The 20,193-nt window shown below is 34.8% G+C and overlaps 1 protein-coding gene across 5 annotated transcripts in view; it reads right to left on the reverse strand.

Annotated features, from left to right (window-relative positions):
* LOC145686440 (sal-like protein 3) overlaps positions 1-20,193 on the reverse strand; it is a 298,297-nt gene that overhangs the window by 171,471 nt on the left and 106,633 nt on the right. Inside the window, exon 3 of one of the 5 annotated variants that reach the window (XM_081759754.1) lies at positions 13,581-13,643. The exons of the other annotated variants lie outside the window; for them this stretch is intronic. Within the exon in view, the coding sequence (XP_081615880.1) occupies positions 13,581-13,635 (55 nt within the window). The 5' untranslated portion in view covers positions 13,636-13,643. The remainder of the gene's footprint in view (positions 1-13,580; positions 13,644-20,193) is intronic. 5 annotated transcript variants of the gene reach the window in all.

The following is a 20,193-nucleotide window of genomic DNA, read 5'->3' on the forward strand; positions in this document are numbered from 1 at the left end:
TTGACAACGATTGAATATGATAGTGGTTCGACTTCACTATATCGCTAAGATCTGTCATGTGGTCCTATGATTTAATTCTCCTGGAGGAAGAAAGTTAGTATGGTGAGAAAGGGCTTATTCTGTGCTAGACGATCTTGCGTAATGATCTGTGAGCATTCAAATTAAGTCCCGAAGAACACGTAAATAACATTATCGATCTTTATAACTTTGGTTGCACAATGGACATAAAGCAAAAGTCAACTAACCAAATTCCCAAAATCGATTCCACTATGCTAATATTTTTCTACTGTTGACTTGCATGCAAGAATGCATTATGGGTTCAAAAAATTGGATCAGCATATATTCACAACACAGAAATTAGAAATCTTTAAATTTTATGCCCTACGGTTATGCCGAATAGGCTAAAGGGGACGGTGATGATGAGAAATGAATGAAAAATGGTGGAATGAAGAGAGTGGGAGGAAACGGGAGGACCCCGAGAAAACCCACGAACACGGTGTTTGTCCACCACAAAATTCACTTAGTGCGACCTGGGATTGAACCAAGGACCCCATGCACAAGAGTTGAACACTCTACCACTGAGCCACTGCGGCTCCAATACTGACATTAGAATTCAGACTTGCCTACTATTCTATTAACTGCAGAACTTGCAGTACCTCTTCTTTTATTTATTTATTTATTTATTGTAATGTACCAAGATTCAGACACTCTACCACTGAGCCACTGCGGCTCCAATACTGACATTAGAATTCAGACTTGCCTACTATTCTATTAACTGCAGAACTTGGAGTACCTCTTCTTTTATTTATTTATTTATTGTAATGTACCAAGATTCAGACACTCAGTGTGCATCAACAAAGAAAGGAAAGAAAAATCAAACGGAAAAGATTTCGAGTTCCACAACACACAAACCTATAAGGCATGTTAGATAGTTCTTTTTTTCCTTCTTTTCTTTTGCCATCAGCAACTGGGCAATTAGAGAAATCCTCCGGGTTTTGTTAGATCTAATCCCTGCCTCATGACAGGGCATCTTCCTCGTCTTCCCCTTCTCTTTCTTTTATCATCGTCCTTGGCTGAGAACAGAAAGCAATGATGATGAAGAAGAAGAGGAGGAGAGACACAAGGGATGGCGAAAAGAAATTTAAGAGAGAAATATAATGTTGCTTAATAAAGATAGACAGCTCCATCTATATATAGAGAATTAACTATATTGTATGATTGTACTCAATTTTTCATTATATGATCTCTACTCAAACACTCTCTGGTCCTATTAAAAATAATAAGTCTCCACCAGATGGAAGAAGGGGGAAGTACAAGGCCAATATATTTCCGAAAGAATTAGCTTCGCCGTTGTACCCTTATTGAAACATTAATTCAATTCTATCACGACATTTTACGTCATAAATAGCACTGAGGTATTATGTTACACCCTTGCACAATACTAAGGAAGTCTTGCCTACACGTTTTGCATTATAAATACCATCTATAACGGGGTTATTATCTTTTGAATATTATCTTAATTTTTTAACTTTTAAGTAGACATTTTTCCATCGTAAATGGATAGTGTATCAGTGTCAGTGTTACACCACTGTTCAATAATAATTAACTCATCCTTACAAAGGCATTTTTCGATTCAATATAGACAAATTGCTTAGTTTCAGTGTTACACTACTATACATTAACCTAGTTAGATATGTTGCATAAATAACATTGGCTTCAGTATTACTAAAGTGCAAATTTACTTAAACTCAGTGATACGAAGACAATATGTATCATAGCTAGTAATAAGTACATTTTAAAACAATTGATATCAGTTTTAGTGCTATCAAGGCACTTTGCGTGGTAGCATTTATAATCGACGCTGCAACAGAACAACTTAAGAGTCTTCATCCCGGCGAAATTAAAATACCGCTAATTTTACAGTAATTATGTGATATCTTCAAATAGATAAATGATAATCGAAATGTGGAACAAGAGCGCCCTAGACAATATTATTTTACATGAGAAACCGTTATCACGACTCACTTATCTGCTTTCGATTTCGAGCCATTTTGAAAATCGGCATTTATTTTCGCGTTTCTAAACAGCTGAAAACGGAAAGCCACTAGGTGACTTGTGATAACGGTACCTCACGCAAAATAATATTGTCTAGGGCGCTCTTGTTCCATATTTCAATTCTTTTATCTATTTGAAGATATCACATAATTACTATAAAATTAGTGGTATTTTAATTTCGCCGGGATGAAGACTCTTAAGTATTAGCTTAGTATGAGTGCCCGTCCCAACCTGGCATGATATGACGTTTTTAGGGTAACCAGCTTATCGGATAACACTCGTCTTTGAAATCTTTCTCTCTTCTTACCTGTTAAATTAATGTTAAAACAACAACAAAATCACATATTTTTCTTGTTTTTCTTCAGCTCTAAGAAACAGAAAAAAAAAAAAAAAATAGGCAACTGCCACAATCTTTGCTTGTAGTGTGCAGTTTATTTTAACTCATTTGCGTTTCTATTCGTCCTTCTCCACTCCAGACATTGACAAGTACAATGATAAGTTCAATGTACTGTTATACATACGATTTAATCTGAAATTTTCTAGCTTGATCTAGTCACTTCTTTAGTTCTACAATACATTTCGGATCGTTAAATATTCTACATGAGGAAGTAAATTTTAGTAGGATTAGAAAGACATTTCGTCTCTTGTATACTAACAAAGTATTCTTTCTGCTTCTGTTGCAAGATTAAAATAATAATTTCACCTAAACATAATTGTGAATGCAAGTCCTAAGATACTATATAAAAAAATGAAAATATGATGCACATCCTAATTCATGATATATTCTCCCCCCCCCCCCCACTGCCGCCCCAAAGCACTACCTGCATATACACTTACTCAGTGATTATTAGGGGCATGGCGGCTCAATGGTAGAACGCCTTTCTCTGGTGTGTGGGGGCCCCTGGTTCGATCCCCGGGCTTGGGGGCCGCGGTGGCTCCGTGGTAGAGCGTTCACCTCCGGTGCTTGGGGTCCCAGGTTCGATCCGAGCTCGCGCCGTGTGAACTTTGTGGTGGACAAACACCGTGCTCGTGGGTTTGCTCGGGGTTCTCCCGTTTCCTCCCACTTTCTTTATTCCACCATTTCACTCATTTCTCATTATCACCGTCTCCTTTAGCCTAACCGGCATAACTGTGGGACGTTAAACTTAAAGATTTCATTTTTTTAGTTCGATCCCCGGTCAAGTACATTTGTGGTGGTCAACATCGTGTTCATGGGTTTTTGCGGGATACTCCCGTTTCCTCCGAAATTCTCATTCCACCAATTCTTGCACCATCGTTCACTTGTTTTAATTACCGTCTCTCTCAGCCTAAAGAGCGTAATTGTGGGATGTCAAACTAAAAGATTTCATTTCATTGTAGTGATTGTGACCTCAATGTTTTTCTTAATTCGAGTAAAACAACCTGGTAGTAGCATATAGAGCACATAAGAGAAAAGATTTTGTCGGTGACATAATGAAAATATAGATAAGTTTTAATTATATGACCTCCAAACGAAAAGTAATGAAAAGTTTCACTGAACAGACAGACAACTAAAAAGAAAAGAAAAAAAGAGAAACAAGAAAATGAAAGAATAAATAGATGGAAGAGGCAAAAATACTAAAGAAATAAGAAACGAGGTGTAAGTGAAACTGTGGGAACCCTAAAAGAAATAACGATATATATTCCTCCTCCCGACCCTCTCCCCTAGTTTTAGTTTTTCCTATTTTTGTACTAACCGCAGACAGCAACAAGACGAAAGAAAGACGACTCCTCATCATGAAGGAAGATCAGCACCGCGACGAGCTCAGTCAGTCACAAAACTTACTTTATGGACATTGCATTTGTTTCTTCTGAGTACTTTTTTTTTTTTTTTTTAATCTATCTTTGCCTTGTTTGTAACTTAGTTCGTTTGAAATCTCGAAGGAATGCCTGGTACCTTTGTTTACAAAACGTTAATTCGCTTACAATTTACGACCAACAAACCTTGCTTTGGGAGATACAAAAGGTTTCATACACTTACTGCTTTGTTGTTATTTTTTGTCCCATTCCTCCCCTTCTCCCAGTCCTCAAAGTGGAAAAAAATATTAAAAAGCGTGAAAAGAAAATAGAGAAAGGATGGAAACAACAAAACAGAAATACAGTTTTATTCTGTCCTTATTTATTTCAGGAAATTCTTTATTCCATGAGGCATAGCTTTAAAAAAAATTCTCCTGTCGCCTTTTAGTAGCAATGAAAGTTTTTCCCCCTTTTTGTCAGACTGAAAGTGCTTCTCTGTTCGCTTTTTGGCACACTCAAATGGTATTGTTATTCCCGTAAACAAATAACAAAGTGAAACACGAGAAATAATCTCAGATTCTAAAGATAGAGATAACTTGTCCTACGTGAACAGAATATAGAATATACAGTTTTTAAAAAAACAAGAAATAAAATAGAAATCTTAGCATAATAGCCCACATGGATTTCCATGGACATATGATAATTGCGATCTTGTGATAATTGCAACTATGTGAAAACTGAAGATACAGTAATTGTGATCATTTTTTTAAAAAGGAAATATCAAAAGTATGAGCTATGCCAATAATTATGACCACGATGAAACTTTACTTAACAGAAATCAAAAGAAAAAAACGTTACCAAAGATGGTTAAGAGGATTAAGGGGGTCGCTCAGAAGTCCAAATTTCACAAAATGCCTGAGAGTTCTGGCACATGTTCAGAAGCAGCATTAATGCAGTCTCAGGTGAGACTGACAACACATAATGATGTTAATATCTCACTGTACATTATTTTTAAGTATTCCGTCTTTTAGTAGGTCTTAGAACTATTTTTTATTTTAGGTTTGGTCATGGAACTATTTCTTCCACGTTTCTCGATTTTCAGATCGATCAGTTGTGTTCTTCTTCTTCCTACTCCTCGCTTTCCTTCCACATTTTCTTCTATGGCCGTATGAAGAAGACAATTTCTTTGCAGGATGTGTCCAATTCAATTGTCCTTCCTACGAAGAACTGACTAAAAGAGTCCTCTTCTCTCCTATCCGTTTTAAAACATCTTCGTTTGTTACTTCTTCTGTCCATTTTATCTTTTCCATCTTCCTCCATTTCGAAGCTCTCTAAATATTTCTCTCTAACTTTCGTAATGTCCAAGTCTCTGAACCATAAAGTCCAATACTCCATACATAGGACTTAACCAACTTCTTCTTTAGGCAAATATTAAGACTGATAGTTAAGAGTAATCTTTTCTTGTTGAATACATCTTGTTGAACACATATGGCAATTTTTAACCTGCTCTCTTTGGTGCAGTAAGCGCTTTTCATCAAAATACTTCCAGATAATTGAAATTATCTACCTCTTCAAGTTCTTTTTGTTCTACTCTGCCCCGTAAGGACGCGTTTCCATAGGATATTTTCATCTGTTCATATGTGGTATATAATAGCAGTACTAGATAAGCAAATGTTTCTTACAACGAACAAATCCTCTCAGAGTTGATTGACTTTAACGTCCCTTTACAGTACCGAAGCTATATGAGACAAGACCTAAGTTTAAATTCAGAAACCACTACTGAGATTTGTATCCAAGCACCAAAACCGGGAATTGCGCCCGGGACCTCACATACATAAACATGCACTAGCTACTTGATTACGAAGAGGTATTTCCCCAGTTTCATTTAGCTAAGATTTCAGTTTTCAAATATTTATTATCATTAAGGATTATTAGTCATTATGTTGAAAGATAGAAATAAGGTTTAGTATGTGTTATAAGATCGGAAACCAGTTAGAATAACTAGTACGAGCAGGAATCGGATTTACATTGTTTTTATATGGTAGAATCGTCGACGATATATGGGAATTACTTTCTCCAATGTGACAACACATTTCACTGGATTTACACGACCAAGCCACATTACGGAGCCAAACAAGTCATTTAATGCTTCCTAAGATATTCGAAGCTGATATTGTACAGTTATCGAGAATTAATCCTAGGAATGTGGAATCTTCCACTTAGTTTCCCATGTTTACTACAATATACAACTTCTACTGTATATCTGTAATAACATTTTCAAGTTTTTCAAGTCAATAAACTCGTAAGATCTAGTAATATAATTAACGAATGGGCAAACACATTCCCATTGAATTAAAATGTGAAACCTATTTCAGATAATTTTACGGAAGAACGGACCATCAGAGGTGAAAGATCAAGTACGTAATGTGAAAGAATAACATTTCAGCAATGGCCTATTAGAGTTAACTTCTTAAAATTTCTCGTTTAAAAAATGTTAAGGATCTGTTATTTACTTGCTTCTTCCATATCAAATACATGGACCTCGATATAATGTAGTCGTTAATGGAATTCAATCACTGACACCAGTTAGATATCGTCTTAATAAAAATTTGTATAAAGACTATATTCGTTATCAACTGACCTCCAGAAATGATTTTACTAGTCTCTTGTTATTTTGGGATTGTAAACAAAATTGTAACGATATATATATATATATATATATATATATATATATATATATATATATATATATATATATATATATATATATATATATATATATATATATATATATATATATATATATTAAGACTTCATATGTCTAATGCAAAATTACATCTAAAATAATATTGGAAGGAAGAAGACCTATAAATACTTAAAATTATAGATACACTTAAAGCTTTAATCTCCCTAAGAAAAAAATAAACTATTGAATTAACAAAAAAAAAAAAATAATAATAATAAAATAAAATAAAATAATAAAAAGAGTTTTAAGAGATCTCTAGAATGAATCTATCAAATGTGAAATTTAGTAACGTGGAAAACATTTCCATTTATATTGTTTAGTTTTGCATAAAACATAGTCTTGTTAATGAAGGCAATTTTATTCTCATAACCATGAATCTTGAGTAAATTTCGTTTGCTTATGCAGCACATCTATTACAATAAAAACAATTTCGTTTCATTTACTTATTCAAACAATATACCTTACCTAGTACTTCCAGTAGTAGTAACAGTAATGCAAAATAAATGTTTGCTGTCCTAAACTTAGTACACTTTTTTTTTTTGTTTGGAGTGCCACAAGGCAGTGCTTTGGGTCCTCCATTATTATTTTTTTCAGAATCTTTAATAACAACTTATATTATTGTAATATAGTACACGTAATCACTACTACAAAACGGTGTAGCTTGTTAAATTGTTACCAATCAAACTTATTTTTAGATTTGCGTCTTTGTTGTGTTCTGATTACAGCAATTAGACTGACGTTAAGCGGAGATACGACAAGAAGCTCTAAATACTTAAGAACCAAACAACCTTTTCTTCTCCTCCTACGATACTGTGTTTATTCCGATACGAGTAGACTATTATAGTTGCACATGCGTGCATGGGATAAATGGCAGGTAGAAGTATGAGTACAATTCGTGTGTATCAAAGAGGGAACGATTGTGCGTTGCAATAGTCAAACGTATTAACAAGGGCTCCCGCCCGGCGCAAATCACTTTTCTTTTTTATTTTTCAAACCACGTGCCAAAACAACTTTGGATTGTTTCCAGCAGAGAAAAAGACTTCTTCTGAAAATTTACTAGCACGATAAAAGAAACTACGTTCATGTTACCTATTTCCTTTTTTTATCTTCTCTATTCTTTTGTTTTCTCTTTCTTTTTTCCTTTTCTTTTCCTAAATGCAAGACAGGCATATTATATCTGACGGCCCACGAATACTCATCTAATCATTTCAACCTTCTGACTCTGAAAATAAAACTTTGGTATTACTACAACAAGAACACAGGTGTATATATGTTTGTGTGTGTGTGTGTGTGTAAAAGGGAGAGGGACTGTTTAAAAAAACAGCATATTAGTATGCATATATATACAACAAATGATGACACTTGCCAGAAATAAAACGAGGAGGAAGAAATGAATTTTCTAGAAAGGGTATGAGGACGGAGTTGTGGTTGGTAAAGCAACGATTCGCCCGACAAGACACCCTTTGCTTTAAATTGAGCGTGCAAGACATTTAACATTGTCTTCACATTGTAGAGGCATTTGTTCCTTATTAAAACAATTAATTAGAGTTATTATAGAGGGAAATATTTCAATTTTCCCCCCTTCATCGGTACGACGTCATGAAATGAATCATATGTGCCTGTACTACAAATGTTCGCACCTATTATTTTTGTTTTTAAAATAAAAAAATATTACTTTTCCTTTTCAAATTTATTATAGCAATATAGTAATATTTTTGGAGATAATTTCAGACTTTCTATCATTAAGCTCGGCATACGTAGAACTTCTGACAAGTTTAACGATCATATGAGACGAAGATTGTAACTTGGAAACAAACTACGTACACGTGGTGCAGTAACGTAGTTATCCTTGTAAGCCCCGTCATCTCTATTCGACTGTTGTTCAGCAAGGAATTTCTGAGGAGGGTCTACAACAATTAGATTCTTCTTGACATTATTTGGAGCACGTATTTGGAGTTCGAATCTTAAATGTATTAAATGTTATATCACATTGGAATGAAATGCAAATAATATAAAATTCAAAATTTTGATGCAAGTTTCTATTGGGAAATGAAAGAATTTTCACGCTATAAATCCCTATAAATCCATTACGGCGATGATATTAGGACGTCTTTGTTCATAAGCTCATCAATTACTATGGAGAGTATAGTAATTCATTTAAATTTCAATACATATAAATGTTAGTTAAAAAAATAAAGCTAATGAGCTTCAAAGGAATAATAATTATGAATAGCGGTTCAAAAACACTTCCTTGTGGAACTCCAATAGTTAAATTTTCAAAATTAACAATACAATTCTAAATAGTGTAGAGTTTTTCGTGTTCTTTGAAGGTATTCGTAATAAAAATGATAAAACTGCTCGTATATGAGTTTTAGGTAAGACCATCCAGACCATCATTAACATTTAACATTAAGTTGCTGAAGAAGAATAAAAGCAAAATATTAAATAGCTAGAAACAACGTAGTAGCAAAACTATGACAAAGTTTTCAAAATGTGACATAGCATTTCAGTTAACATGACGGAACAACAACACAACATATTCAACATGCATGGAATTCACTCAGATACAAAGCATTCCCCGCGAGCAAGTCAACAACAGAATATAATACTGTCCGATAACATGAGACGCGGATAATATATATCAGCTATAAATTACTTTAGGACATTTGTAGTATAAACAAAAACAGATAGTTTTGCCATAATATAGCTAGAAGCGGGTAAACATGGCCGATTGGGTTTAGCGGATTAGATTCACACTACTACGGTACCGGTATGTATGTTATGTATTTGAGCAATATACTATTCCTCATTCTACATGTTACATATGCCCTCCCTTCCCTCTCTCAATTCAGTTCTGTGTTCAATGTAAATGCCACATCGCCAGAGTTACAAGTTCATTAGTCAATGACGCTAATGACAGGATGCCATGAGAATCGTCGAGTGTACAGGGGCGGGCGGAACTAGTGCTCGTTTGTCCCCGTTTAATTTTGCTAGTGGACACGAAACAAGGTTGGACAGGTATTGTAATGAAGCGATATAGATCCAGATGTCACTGAAAATGAGGTAGACGGGAATAGGGGGTGTTTCTCTGATTGTGTTGGTAGGGGTGGCTGTATGTGTTGTTTCCTCTCTCTCCCTCCCCGCCTCTTAATTCATGGAGGTAAATCAGGAAGGGAAAGAGAAAGAGAGGAGAAATATAGAATTGAAATGGCGAGAGAGTATATAGAGAAAGATGTGAGAGTTCCAAAAGGGGTAGGATGAAGTGTAGAAGGGGCGTGGAGGTCGCTAAAACAATTACGCTTAAAACAGCACCACCTAACAGAAACCTAATCCTCGTATGTAATCTGTCAAGAGGTGTTTCTGTTAAAATCTATTGGCCATGTATTGTCAATACTAGCACTGCCTGTTAAATAAAGAGCAATTTTATATGTAGTTACCATGATAATATTGATTTCCCTGAGATACCATTGGATTTTTTTTTCGTGTAGCTAATACAAAATCGAGTACATTTTCATTTGGAACAATTGAATATTTATTTCTTTAAATAGAACACAATATTGTTTCCCATACATGGAGCTCATATATTACACGTTTACAACCTCCTTTCTGAGTTGTGTAATAAAAGCATCGTTAAAACAAATAAATGTCAATCTTTCACTTGCACTATTACAGTTTATGTTTATCGTGCGCGTTGGTTAATTTGTAATATGGAAAATTCCATGTTTGTTTTTTCAGAATGGAGTGTGAATTCAATCGCGTGGGTTCGAAGTGAATCAATCATTTTAACTATATATGTAAACTTTCTTCCACAATGTTATTTATAATTACAATGACATAGGCTCCAAAGTACTTCCTTGTGGTACACCTAATATTAAGACTTGAAGAAGAAAGTTTGAAAAGGGTTTGAACGTCTATCAATGTATCCAATCTAGTACCAGAACATTTCTTGTAGGTAAGTTAATCGTTAATTTAGACATGTGCATTATATCATGGCTCTCAAATTGTTAAGGTCAAATAGCTATTTAGAATCAATGTATTTCTTGTTCAAGTTTACTACAAATTTAAAATAACTGTGTATTCAGTGGGCTCTAGTAGTGTGACCTCCCCATAAATTATGTTCAATCTACAGCATTACATCTTTTCGTCCTAGCATTTATGATCAAATAAATCCTATCATTGTCTTCTCTATGGATTTGCAGCATGAAAATTGTTGAACAGTTACTATACCACAAATAACAAATACGTACTGTATATACGCAATTGTGAAATCTAGTCTTGTCTATCTGCATAAGCCTATTTATATATGTGTGAATTAACACAAACCTTTTAAGTTTATGAAAAGTTATCAAAACCCATAATCTAATCTTAGCATTTTATAGTATGTCTGACACGAAACAGAGAAATTATGCCTTGCTTTGCAACGTACGTGGTTAACATGTGCCCCATTTCCTTCTAGTTGTGAGAAAACATTGCCAACATATGTATACATATATACATATATCTATTTTTCTCCTGGGTACAATGAAACTGATGGTTAATCTGCCAACATGATTATGACCCATTATAGATACACCAATGCGCCTCCCTCTTACTCTCGAGTATATATAGTATAAATGTACTACTAGAGTACTTTTAAACATGACCACCAAAGTTAAGAACTCACATGAGACTGGTTGATGGGAGGTGGGGGGTTGGAGGGAGAAGAGAGACAGATCAAGATGAGATTTGCGTGTCTAGACATGCTCACGCCCCATTGTCACGGAAAGAGTGTTTTTGTTCTTATTTCTTTTGTATTGTATTTTTCACAATCTAATTCCATATTTGTCCCGCTGTCTAAAGAGGTTTATTATTATACAACAAGTGACCTAGGGGAGGCAGAGAATTTTAGGGAAAAAAAAGTGAAGGAAGAGAGAGTACAGATTGAAAATTTCCAACTTGGAAGATATTCTCATTAAAACCACTTACTTGTACTTACTTAGAACCGTCCCACCGCTGCGTCGCGGCGCTCTACGAAGAGGATGCCTCGGTTGGATAGTATGCACTGCTATAAGGTCTCCCATCGTGTGTGAGTGAACGAATAAAGCATCTCAACAGAAACTCAGATTGCGAAAACGCACGGTATTTTAATTTAATCCCTCGACACCGAAAGAACTAAATTTTCCCCACTCCACCCCACCCCCTCTACGTTATTTCTCTTCTGAGACTCGACCACGAGGCACGTAATGAGTGGAGAGTTCTTATATTATTATTATTATTATCATGGAAGGCGATTCAAATGAGTTCCTCAATTTCCCTTAAGAGAATAAGATTTTTTTCTCTCTTAAAAGAAGTTGTATTCACACGTATCGTGTCGTATGTACCGTGCAGTTACTTAATATATTTTTGTTACTTAAGAGAGACAAATCTGTGGTTAGAAAGATAGCCGAAACATTTTAAGATAATGGGTTTACCACTTAATTTCCTCCAGGACCCTAGAACTAGTAACAAATCAATTCTTTTTATTTTTTGTTTAAAGAATGAGGAAGTGCAATATCGTGTTGTAGAACAAGTAGAAAATAAAATGTTCATTAAAAGAAAACAAGTCTCGATAGCAATATAATGTAATTAGTTTGCAAGGAGCTTTGACAAAATTTAATTAGTGATTAGTGGTTTGGAATTATGCTTACTTAGAAAAGGATTGTAATAAGATTTCATTACTCTTCAGTAATTTAACTAATTACTTACTAGCTGAATATGCTAGAGATCCCGGGTTCGATTTCTAGTGCAGGCACTCAGTCGAAAAGATATAACAGTTTTCTCAGGACAGTCATCCTGAGTGAGTTTTCCCTGAGATTTTCTCATTCACACTTGGCAGATGCCGGGATGGTGCCTAACGTATAGGTCCTAGGCCACTCCCTTCCTTCCTTCTTCGAGTAGTGTGCTCGTTAAGGGTCGTCATCATTCAAACGTGACGGAGGCTCCATCACGGCGAAATTAAAACACAGCTAATTTTACATTAATTATGTGATATCTTCAAATAGATAAAAGATAATCGAAATGTGGAACAAGGGCGCCCTACACATTATTATTTTGTATGAGATACCGTTATCACGACTCACTTATCTGCTTTCGATTTCTAGCCATTTAGAAAATCGGCATTTATTTTCGCTTTTATAAATGGCTACAAACGGAAAACTACTAGATGACCCGTGATGACGGTACCTCATGAAGCGTGCTCTTGTTCCACATTTTGATTATCTTTTATCTATTTGAAGATATCACATAATTACTGTAAAATTGACGGTATTTTAATTTAGCAGTGATTAGGCCTCTTAAGGCCGTAGATACCGATAATGCCCAGAAATATATACAAGTAAATAAATTTAAAAAAAATAGATAAAGTGCCTGAATGAGGTTTTCCTGGGTATTTCTCATTCATACCAGGCAAATGTCGGGGTGGTACCTAACATTTAGATCTCAGTCCTCTTCCTTCCTCAATCTTTTCTTCCTTCCCTTTCCGCGGATGGACGGTGCTCGACAATGGGCGTCATCCCTCATACGCGACGGGCTCAGAAATCATGCCGAAAGCTCAGAAATCTAAATCCTAAATCCTAAAATCCATTTCAGTGTAGCAGATAAGATTGTGCTTGGAACGTACTACTCTATTTCTTTCAGTCTGGACACAGATTGACAAGAGCTCGATATCGTTATTTCATTTCCGGACCCCTAACCTTAGCCGCAAGGCCACATTTTAATGACATTTTGTAAAAATCGCGACTTAATCTCTTATTTCATCTTTGTTTTACAAGATGAAGCATTTTATACAATTTTTAAAATGTTCTTCATTAATTTTTTGCACTAAAGTTTCAAAAAGTAGAGGTAAACATAGCGAACAGCATTAAAAGTAGACAGTGTCAAAAGAATAATAATATGTGACTATTGTTTTTTTTTTACTAAATATATTGTTAATAACAGAACATCAGCTGTAAAAAAAAAAATAGATGTAATTAGTAAATTTACATCAGAAAGGAAAAGTACATCCTACCTGTCAAAACTCGTAATTTCATTGTGACCAATGCTTTTGTTGAATGTTGAGGCATCCACTTACCTGTAACCATGAAAAAAAAAAAAAAAGAAAAAGGTTAAATTAAAATTATATAGACATTAGCAGCAAGCAATGACAGGTGTTGTAAACATTTATATACACGTTTAATATAAAACATTATAAATATACTTATTAAATAGACACGCCTACACGCATCTGCAAAATAAATATATATGTATACATGTATATATTAAAAAAAGAAAAAGGTATGAGTGAAAACACATGTAAAAGAATACAAATTATTAAGCACAAACAACACGCTACTTACGAGCAAAACAGAATCGCCCCGGAACAATGATAGTTATTACTTTTCCGTCCCCAGTGTTTTTGTCTCGGATTACAGCAGAAAAATATGATGTTCTCACATCCGGTAGCTTTTTTTGTATATGCATAATTGTATGGTGGGTAATCCATGCATCAGTGTTGCTAATGTGCAACATAAAAGCATCGCTAAAGACTTTAGATACTTAATAAAAGTTAGCCTAGGTCTATTAAGCAACACTCAAGTAGCCAGTGATGATTTCAGATTTTTTCCGGATTGGAGGAATTTTTGATGCAAAAAGGGTGAAAGTAGTATTGTAAAAAAAAAATTAGTAATCCACGTTGAGCATTATCAGGTATGTATGTCCTGGGGGATTTCGTTTTGCCGGAAGTGGGAAATCCTGCCCCCAAGACTACCACCTGAAATTATCACTGCATGTAGCAATTACATTACGATACTGGATTAAATACTCAATAACAAATACATATGACAAAAAACAGTTAATTTAATGTAGTGATGGTCAAATGGCTGTCCGCCGGGCAGATGTAGCCACCGAGTATGTTTCATCTGTCCCGAATGAAAAATGTATGATTGGTTCATTCCTTAAAACTCCATGCACAACAGGAAGTGTAGCTATCCATCATGATATACTTTGACTAGACACCGGAAACCAGAAACTGGATAGGCAGAATGAACAAAGCTTCAGAAAATGGAAAATGGATTTCAAACATGGTTCTTATTTGGTCCTGGGCCGCAATGTACAGTATAAGTTGGTCATCATTCTTTAGTGGTACCTGATCTCTACTCTGAAACCTTTCGCCAGAGGTATCTGACCTGAGTAGGTTGCGTATAACTTTTTTATGTTCAAAGTCGTGAATGTGTAACTTCAGCTTATATTAAAGTAACTAAATGCCTAGTTTGGTTTTAAAAACGTTCTACTTACCGTATTAAGGAGCTGGATTACCAAAAACTTATTCTCCGTTCGAGAGACAATCTTAAGAACTACGTGATACAGCACCATCAATTGCGCCCAAGATGCAAAAGGTCAGAAATTAGGAATCAAGTTTGTTGATGGGAATGATATATCGAGTTGATCTCTTCCCCTTACAAGTATGCAACCACAAGACAATCGGTGCAATTTTGGTTCCATACCTTTCAGGCTTAATTTTTATGGCGGTCCCAAACCAAACTACACTCTGACCCTGTTGCTTGTTTCTTTTCAGAAATGAAAGACAGGTTGCAATTTCACGTTTGTTCACTCATTTCTATTATGTCACTAATATTTTGACCGGGTTCACGAACTCTAATCTCAATGAGACTTGTAATCAATTGTTGAGCTTGACCTAGTTGAAGCACGAATTTCAAAGTCGCGAATTGGGGCTTTGGACATCTCTGGCCAATAATGGATCACGTGCCAGAGATTGGCTACCTCTTCTTTACGCTGTTTAATAGCGGATCGGTTTTCTGCTGTATTTCGTTTCTTAAATTTGCATTTTACAGTGATAAGAATTTTTATATTACCCTGTAGAATAACCTTTAAATTTCTTTCGCTCCCAGCCTATGAACTTCATAACAAAAGTGTAACTTAAACAATGATGCATTATACTATATAGATATCCGGCAGCGAAGAGATTTATTACGTTCATAAATTTTTTTCTCCTTAAAATAAAAATGTTGGATTATGATTAAAGGAAGTGTGTATATAATACCATATAACAACAATAAGTCACAGGATGAAGGCTGTCAACCGCCCTCCCCCCATCAAAAAAGGGCGATAAATTTTGTTTATCCCAAGGTCTAAGTGCAATGATGATGACTATTCATATCTGAAAATAATGAGATGAATGAGAGAAGAAAATAAAAAAAAAAAAAATAGTGGAACAGAATTGCAACTATATTATTATGTCCAAGTGCTATAAAAATCTTTCAGATGGAACATCGTATGCAAAAATTATGCTTTAGTTATTTTCAATTGAAGATAAATATCAGCTGATCATTGAAAAATAAAGCTATAACCCAAGTTGAATACAGAAAATGAGAAAACATATATAGCATATACCGTATTACATACTTTTAAAATGTTTTGCTTTCAGATGATAGGACATGTAATTTCAGATTCATAAAGCGTATTCCATAAAAAAAAAAGAACAGAGGATGTGCATGAACATACATACATATATTCACACACACACACACACACATATATATATATATATATATATATATATATATATATATATATATATATATATATATATATATATATATATATATATATATATATATATATATATATACAAAACAAGAACATTGGGAAACTTGGTTGGCGAAACACAATGTTTAAATAGCACTTGTAGTACATTTTTTTTGCCGTATTTCCTTTATACAATTGCGTTTTATTACCGATATAAGCTGCAAATTATATTTCCTGTTATTTTTACTTGCTTTCTGTTTATATGTTTAGAAGTGATGTAATAACGTGGTTTCTAACATGAGAAAAGGCGGAGGTCAAATAAGATACATGTCTAGATACTACGAAAACAGAGATTAATATTGTTATTTATATCAATTTGCCTGACACAGAAGATAAATTAGTAATCTTGCTTTGGTTGAGGGAGAAATCTAGGTTCGAGTACCGGTGGGAGAATGGTTTGGATCCCATACAATTAAGCTATAGCCCTCATATAGTCTCGCTGTTCAAAATGGGTATTAACATTTTGACACTGCATTGCTGCTTTGCGTTTAAGGATACTTGTTCAACTATTCGATTTTGAAAGAAAAAAAGAAGAAGTAAAAAAGGAAATTCATATTAAAAATCTTCTACGGAATGAAAACAAGAAGTCACAACCTACGAACGCAACTATTTAATCTTTTGTTTTTTCTTTGTTATGGGTAATGATAATTAAGGCAAAAGGAAAAAAAAAACCTTGTGCTATAGTACTACAAGAGCATGGTGTACACACAAGAGGGAAAAAAATCATTCTGGAAGAGCATATAAGAAGTTGTGAGTTACGAAACCATCCCTTACATTCTATAAAGATGCACATCTCTAATAAACCAAGATTAGACGTCTGTGCGATAAACACAAGATAACTGGAACCATGTCAGATGTTCCTCGAAGTAGCAGACTAAGAATTTCCAGCGGGAAACAAATTCGCTAATATCAGTGCAGCAATGAAGAATAGTTTGTGATTTCTTGATCACCCTATATATTGGACACTTTTGATTTTATAAAAAGTTTTCAAGGTTAAGAGAATCAGTTTTCATCAACACTCTCTCCCAGAATTCCATGCTATTCTCAATTTTCCCCAAAGATAGTTACAATAATTGCAATATTCATCCTTTATCCTACTAATATCAAGTATTTGGGAAAGTTCTGGAAGACATTAAATAGAACAGTACCGTAAGATATTTGAACTCGTACCTTCTATTATAGGTACCATAGCAGCAGTGTTTTCTGCCTTTAAGAAAGCAGAACATCCATTTATTGACCCGTGCGGTGTCGTATAGAAGAAGCACGACATTATAACACCACTATCATATAAGTACGATTATGTATAAGAGTTGCGTGATGAAGCTGCGTCACTCGAAAAAAAAAAAAAACACGAAGAACTCTTCTCTCCTTAAAGAGAAACGCACACATTAAGAAGAAGAAAAAGAAACTGGGAAGGGAGGGTGGAATTTGGGGAACACAAGACGTCAAGTAAATATATGAACTTTGCGTTTTTATCACCCATCATCATTATCATCATTATGGTGGTAGTCCAAGAAACATCATCCAATCTGGCATTAAAAAGTAACGGACTTGGATGGACTCTCTACTTCATATAGTAATGCAAGAGTTGAATATTTCGTGTCATCCATGTTATCTATTCTATTTTGTCCTATCTGCATATTACACACAGACGCACAGTAAGCGCTATCTCATCAAACGTATCATAGCTTCTTCCATTTATAGTATACGGGTCGCAAATATAGCGTGCGAACTCTACCTTGAGTGTAAATAGTGGTTTTCTGGTCTTTTAAGTCTTAGTGGTAATAAAGCATAAAAGATTCTTTCTATAAAATCATTTCAGCACTTGAAATAGCATCTTGAAGACGATTTAAAAAAAGAAGCAAAAACTAGTTTTTTTTTTTTTTTTTTTTTAATGGGATGATGTGCTTTCAGATATTCATATACTGTATAATTTTGTGGATGTTTCAATAACGTGTTGAGAAAAAAAACTCATAAAATGCTTCATGTGGAGTATTGTACTGTATGGTTCAGAAACATGGACGTTACAGAAAAGTGGTGAGAAAAGACTGGAAGCATCCGAAATGTGGGTGTGAAGAAGAATGTAGAGAATTAACTAGGTTGAGCGGGAAAGAAAAGAAAGGGTGTTAAAAAAATGGAGCGGAAAAAAAAGAATTTCAGAGGTAGATTAAAAGAGGAAGACCAACTCGTTGTGACATTAGCTTAAAAGGGACTGTATCATGAGAAATGTGCTAGAGCGTGTGGTGGCAGGAAAGAGAGGGAGGGGACGAAGGAGGCTACAATTGATGGACGGTATCAAAACAGAAAAATCGTACGGGAAGAGAAAGAGGTTAGCGGAAGACCGTGGAGCTTGGAAGCCTGTCCCAACGGTGACACACATACTTTTAACAATGACAGACATACTCCTAACAGCACTAGCAACAACTCATACTCTAAATATTGAATAGGGAAACGGTAGCTCAGTGGTAGAGCGTTCACCTCTGATTCATAGGGTCCTTGGTTCGATCCAAGCTCGCGTTAAGTGAGCTTTGTGGTGAACAAATACCGTGAGCGTGTTTTTTCTCGGAGTTCTCCCGTTTCCTCCCACTTTCTTCACTCCACCGTTCCATTCATTTCTTATCATTACCGTCTTCTTTAGCCTAGCCAGCATAATCGTGGGGCGTAAAACTTAAAGATTTCACTTCATTTTTTTAAAACATTGAAATAAACGGTGAATACTCAGATGCAGATGCAAATACTCCTAGCAGTATCGTATTTCTACTAGTTGTAAGCCTATTACCACCAATGAAATAGAAAATACGATTTTTTTTAAAAAAAAATTACATTTCTATAACATAAAGTATTTTGATTCTTATACGTATATGCATGTATATATATATATGCATGAAAAAAAAATCTGAAACGAAGTGGTTCTATAGGTGATATGTTGGCAAAAGCAGAATGTATGAGATCTATAGACAGTCATTTGTCTAATCCTGGAATGGAAGCAGGTGGGTGTGGTTACAAGATCGATGAATGTACGAGTTTGAGACAGATTTATGACATAACAGAATCGAATACGTGAGAGCAGTTATACCTCTTCATTCCATGAAAGTGGACCATCTATTATTGAAATTCATTGGCTCTACAAAAGAAGCACTGAACCCATGTTACAGCTCTAGCACAGATTGAGTTTAATTAAAATATTTCTGTTTTTTTTTTTTTTTTTTTTTTTTTTGCGCGCGTGTGCGGAAGTATCATATTTTTCTTCTTTGTTATATTAAACTAATTGGATCGTAATTAATTGGTTTCGGGACCACTAACTACATAAAATTTTATGACTTCTACATTATTTTTTTCACTAGTGGAATTGCAGTTGCACACACTTTAATTGGATGCTGGATCAATCAATAGTTCTATTTCATCCCATAGAAGTGACGATAAGTTTTAATGTTTGAATTTAAAAGTTAATCTTCCCAGGATACTTCGTTCTGGATGCTTCACTATGCAACCGTCTTTCTTATCACATTCGCTATTTTGACTCTGTTCTTACAAGTAATGTGTGTCACTGTTAGAAGTATGTATGTTACTGTTAGGAGAATATTCTTCACTGTTAGAAGAATGTTAGTCACTGACAGAAGTATGTATGCCACTGTTAGAAGAATATTCGTCACTTTAGATGTATGTGTGTCACTTTTAGGAGAATATTCGTCACTTTAGATGTATGTGTGTCACTTTTAGGAGAATAATCGGCACTTTAGAAATATATGTGTCACTGTTAGGAGAATATTCGTCACTTTAGAAGTATGTGTGTCACTTTTAGGATAATATTCGTCACTTTAGAAATATATGTCAGTGTTAGGAGAATATTCGCCACTTTAGAAGTATGTGTGTCATTTTTAGAAGAATATTCGTCACTTTAGATGTGTGTCACTGTTAGGAGAATATTCATCACTGTTATGAGAAAATGTCTCACTGCTGAATGAATGAATTAATCGTTATGGTTTAACGGGGACGTAGTAGAGAAGCTATTTGTTTCTTTTACGATATCACTGTTA

This window comes from Thermobia domestica, chromosome 1 (assembly GCF_964235325.1).
Source record: "Thermobia domestica chromosome 1, izTheDome1.hap1.1, whole genome shotgun sequence".
Lineage (NCBI taxonomy): Eukaryota > Metazoa > Arthropoda > Insecta > Zygentoma > Lepismatidae > Thermobia > Thermobia domestica.